We start from the raw sequence: 5,063 nt of genomic DNA on the forward strand, positions 1-5,063 counted from the left end.
CTAAGAAGAAAGTAAACCTGCAGACATTGGTCTTGTTTAACAAAATCTGCCTACAAGAAAATCTGTCACCAAAGTACACCATGGTAAATTGAATACTTTTTTTTGTACATAAAGTTTCATTGTTGATTTTTTCCTTTTTTCCTTGATGTAGTGACTGGTGATTTGTAAAAGATGTACATGTATTATCATTATTCATTGTGTAGTGTATAACGACCTATTTGACACTAAATTTCAACCATTTTGTCATGATGTGATCTGAATTATATTTCATTAGTTGGATCTCTCCAGACCACTTGAAGACCAGGGTCCATTTGTTGCTATTGTTCACAAACTCTGTGATTTTGTTGTAAAAGCCAATGAAGGAAATGAAGAAGCAATTAAAATATGTGAAGAGTTTGAGGTAAGCTTGTTTGAAACTCCTTTTATTTTGAGTAAATAAAATGATCATATCATTAAATAAATAAATAAATATATATATATATACATAACTGTTGAAGTTTTGTTTCAAAAAATTATGTTCTTTGCTGTAGGTAAATAGAAATGTTCACAGTGGGTTTCATTACACATAATATTTTAGTTATGCATAAGGTGCAAAAATAGCTAAAACATTTGATATATTTTATGCTATTAACATTTATTTAGTATATGTAATAAGTAAACAGATATTGAAATGTTATCATGATGTATGATACTGAAAACATTATACTTTGTAAAAAATTACAAACATTTGTAAATATTTACAAGGAAGTAGCAAACTTATCCAAAATAGAAAGTATGTTGAAAGCTACAAAAGTTTATAGATAATAATAAATCACTGAAAGAGCTTATGATTTTCCTTAATAAAACAATTGGTTGCAGAGTAGGATGTTCTATCTGTTTATAATGCTACTCACCTCCCCAAATAGATAGCGTACATCTTGCATTGTTGCTGAAAAGATTTGTGCATGTGTCAAGCATTTGAACAAAATTCCCACTTCTACATGTAATAGCATCAACTGCACCAGTCTGTGATGCAACCACCAATAGAAGAGCATCACATTTCTCCATGTGCAATACTCCCCTTAAGCACTTTGTATGTACTCAAAGCTCATTCTTTTCCTCAGCACTGCAATATTCAGTGTGTTATTTTTTTGTCAAGAATTACAGAATTTTTGTTTTTATTATATTCAATTTTTATTTGACATTCAAAGTGTAATCCTGTCTTTATTTTCTTGATTTTAAGAAAGATAAAGATTTTTTAAAAATAATTTTAGTTAGAGATTCTGATAAGAATTATCATCTTTTCTAACATTAATTTAATGTCTACTCTTAATTAGACTAGAAGATTTTGGGACACTTGCTTCAGAGTCTGTGATATGGTTTCTTTGACAGGAATATTCCCCATCATTGATCCAGTGTTTGGGTTTCAATGATGAATCTGAGTAGTATGAGCATATCAGATGTACTATGAAAAATAATAATGCTCTTCATGAATTCAGTATCGTGAATCTTATTGAATACAGTTTCTCATATCCACACATAAACATTTTTATTTGGAGAATACTCTCCAGTCCAAATTCCATATGACAGTTTTAAGCTTGGTATAGAGGAAAATCTGCTCTTTCAGTATATTATAATTATGCCCATCACCCATGTAAAAATTGATTAGCAAGCAATCTTGAAAGTTGGAGAGAAAAGAAAGGGGTTTTTCTTATGGGTTTGACAAATTTATTGATATCTTAACAAATAAAGAAGGTAGGATGTTCAGATTTTAGTCTCTTGCTTGTAATTATGTACAATTTGTAATAATTTGGAAATTGCAGCAACTGACTTTAGAAGTTAGAAAATTCTGAAGTAAGAATTCCTTAAATATTTCTTTTTGAAATTAAGAAATTAAAATGTATATAATATAAAAATTTGAATTATAAACTAAGATTTTATGCCAAGTTCATTAACATACATTAATAATAATAAAGCTGTTTACTCCAGTTGTTTCTACTAGTTCGTAGACAAGCTCCCTCGCATGCACCTCTATTCATAAGATTCTCCCCCCCCCCTCTGTCTTCCCTCATCTGATTGTTGAATTGTTACAGACTCTTTAAGTCTATGCTTTGTGTTGAATCTCAGTTGCCACTTCCTTCTTAAATTTAAACTTCTTCTCCATGGCTTATGATTGGAGTTTTTCCTCTTTTCTAGTGTCTCTTTAATCTCTTTTTTTTCAGCTTGAAGATTTTCTTGCTTTGATTCTTTCTTTTTTTTTTTACTCAATCTGTTTGTCTTCATCTTTTATTTATTCACTTTCTTAACTTGCTGTTCTCCTTATGCCTTCCTTCTGAGGCTCTGCATCACTTCTCTAACAGCTTAACTGTGGAAGGTCACACTATCGTGTTATTCATGCTGTCCAATTTCTTCTTCAGCTGTTGACCATTTCATTTGTTTCATCATGAAACCTTATTTCCTCAGTTTTATATTGAGGAACTCCATTCAACATCCTTTCATCATGCAGACATTTTTTTAGGAGTTCCTCATCCTGTGGCCTATTCCTGGTGTCCTTTCAATGGAGAGGCCAGCCATCATTGGGTTTGGTGATTGTTTATTTTTGGAACCATCCCTCAGCTTTGGTCCTGTTGGAGCTTGACTCTTACACTTTGTCCATGTGTGAACTCACTTTGCAAAAGACATTTGGGTCCCACCAATTTTCTCTTGAGAGCTTTTTCATTCAGGGTTTACACCTGTTTGTTTTCAACTTATTCCTGAGGGCTCTTGTATGGAGAATGCACTTGTTGGGTCTGAATTTACACCACTATATGAACATTTGGCCTTGTCCTTTAAGAGTCTGCTCAATTGATATGACTGGTCAGGCTCTTAAGTCAGTATTTAATATTTCATTTATTTCGGAGTCTTTATCAACCTGGTTGCTGAGTGAGTTCATCCTTCACCTTTGCATTTCTGAGATATGGAGCTTCTGGTTTCCAAGGCTTTCATGTCTCCCTTTCTTCCTACTTATGAGGTTCTGTCTCTTTTGGGGTCTCACTTCACTTGTGTCACTTTCAGTGGATTCTGGCAGATCAGTGAATTATATCCTGTAACTTGCCATCTTCTCACATTTCTTTACCTCTCACTGTTGTGGTGGCTTAAATGTTTCCACATGACTGAGCATCCATCTTCCTCCATCCCACGTACACTTATACCTGTTCAGAGATGCCTCTCCAGCTAAATGTGGTGTGGAGCAGTCTTTCCACATCATTGTCCTTAGATTTGGATGTGGGCTATTCAATGGACTTACCACCATCTTTTGTTTCAACTGTGTAGACAGTCTGTTTTGCTTCATTTCTTCAACTTCACTGTCATTTCTTACATCAACTAACAGGGGGGCACCTATTCTTGGGATCTTTGCTTTTTTGTTTTCAATTTCCACATCTGGACTCATGATAACATCCTGTTGACTTTCTGAGAGCCTTCAATTTTGTGGTGTATTGAATATCTCATTTGGACAAAATCCTTCCGACAAAGTGACATTTCTGTTTGTTTGGTGTTTCTGTGCATTTGTTCCCACTTTAGGAGTCCTGTCTTATTAATACATTGACTTCTCTTTACACCAAACTTTTACTTTTGAGTCACCAGTTCCAGACTCAATGGTTCTGATAATATTCCCTTATTGCCTCTTTTTGGCTGCTTCTATCATGATTTTAAGTTATTTGCCTCTTAGCAATCCTAGGCCTCTATCTCTTCCATTTTGGAAATCCCTTCTGTCTGCCTTAGATGTCTTATCTTTTACTATTATGTTCCACAGCTTCATCCTCATGTGGCTTTTATCTGGTTACTTGCAAGGCAGGAAGGTTTTACTCATAGAGTATCCTGTTTTCTTGCTCATTCTTATTGGCTATCCACTCATAACATTTATCGTTGCAAGTATATCATTTATGGTTTTTTGGCTGTTCTTTATCTCACTTCCTTTTTTGCCTTGGAGGGTGGCTTATCCATTTCTATGGTCGAAAGTTATAGTTGAACTATGTCAATGACCTATACATACTCCTTTTCTTTTTTTTTTGTCTAGTTCTTATGAAGCCTTTCTAATCAATCATTTTCCTCATTCAATTCCTCTTGGTACTGGAACTTCTGTTTAGTTCATAAGACTCTCACATATGTCTTCCATTTCAACTTTTGGCCACTTGTTTCCTGTACCATCTTTCTTTTTAACTCTCTCAACATGGGCTTGTTTAATTTGACCTACCACGTGACCTCTTTGTAATTGTTTAAAATCTTTATAGATTTAATACTTCTAACTTTCAATATAGTGTGTGTGTATATCTTCATAAAATACAAAAAATCATAGTTTTTAGTGAAGTATTTTTAATAAAATAAATATTTGTCCATTAACATATTGAGTATTTGTTTTGAATAGTCTGAGTGCAAAGTAATTTTCATGTTAAAATTAAAGATACTTTTCATCATCTTAAAATCTCAAATTTCCTTTCTGTAATCCCTAAAACCTCCTAAATGCATTTCAAACATTTTTTTTTTCATTAAAACTTTATAGTTTGTGTTATTCTCTCTACCCTATCTCAAAATGGGATCAGTTGAATCGACCAACCTCATAACCAACAACAAAAAGGAATTAACCTAAATTACTCTTTTTTTTCTTTCTAGAATTCAAATTGTAACTACATTCTTTCATCTTAAGTAGCTCTACGTTCGTAACAGTATACATTTATTTATAACTAAATTTTATTGTTTTATTGCCCTTTGAACCGTGTCTAACTACCATCCGTGCCATTGTAAGTTGTAAATCACTCTGGGAATGTGCAGCTCACTTTACGCTAACGAATTCCATTACCACGAGCTGGTTGTGTGTGTACCTCGTGAAACATTTTTATTATAATAATATTATTATTAGTTACTTTACCTAATCTAATCTTAACTAACCTAAAAAGATCCCTATTTTTACATTTTAGTTACATTAAGCATAAACATGAAAAAACAAGAAATATAATACTTGAACAATCATCTTTTTTCTTGCTATCGATTGTTGAAGAGATTTAACTCTAATTTTTATATACTAATGATAGTAATGCACTTAATAA

The 5,063-nt window shown here is 32.8% G+C and overlaps 1 protein-coding gene across 1 annotated transcript in view; it reads left to right on the forward strand.

The window, feature by feature from the left end:
• LOC106468956 (inositol-tetrakisphosphate 1-kinase-like) overlaps positions 1 to 5,063 on the forward strand; it is a 51,883-nt gene that overhangs the window by 4,344 nt on the left and 42,476 nt on the right. The window contains exon 2 of the mRNA XM_013929410.2: positions 275 to 400. Within this exon, the coding sequence (XP_013784864.1) occupies positions 275 to 400 (126 nt within the window). The remainder of the gene's footprint in view (positions 1 to 274; positions 401 to 5,063) is intronic.

This window comes from Limulus polyphemus, unplaced genomic scaffold (assembly GCF_000517525.1).
Source record: "Limulus polyphemus unplaced genomic scaffold, Limulus_polyphemus-2.1.2 Scaffold3235, whole genome shotgun sequence".
NCBI classification, from domain to species: Eukaryota; Metazoa; Arthropoda; class Merostomata; order Xiphosura; family Limulidae; genus Limulus; species Limulus polyphemus.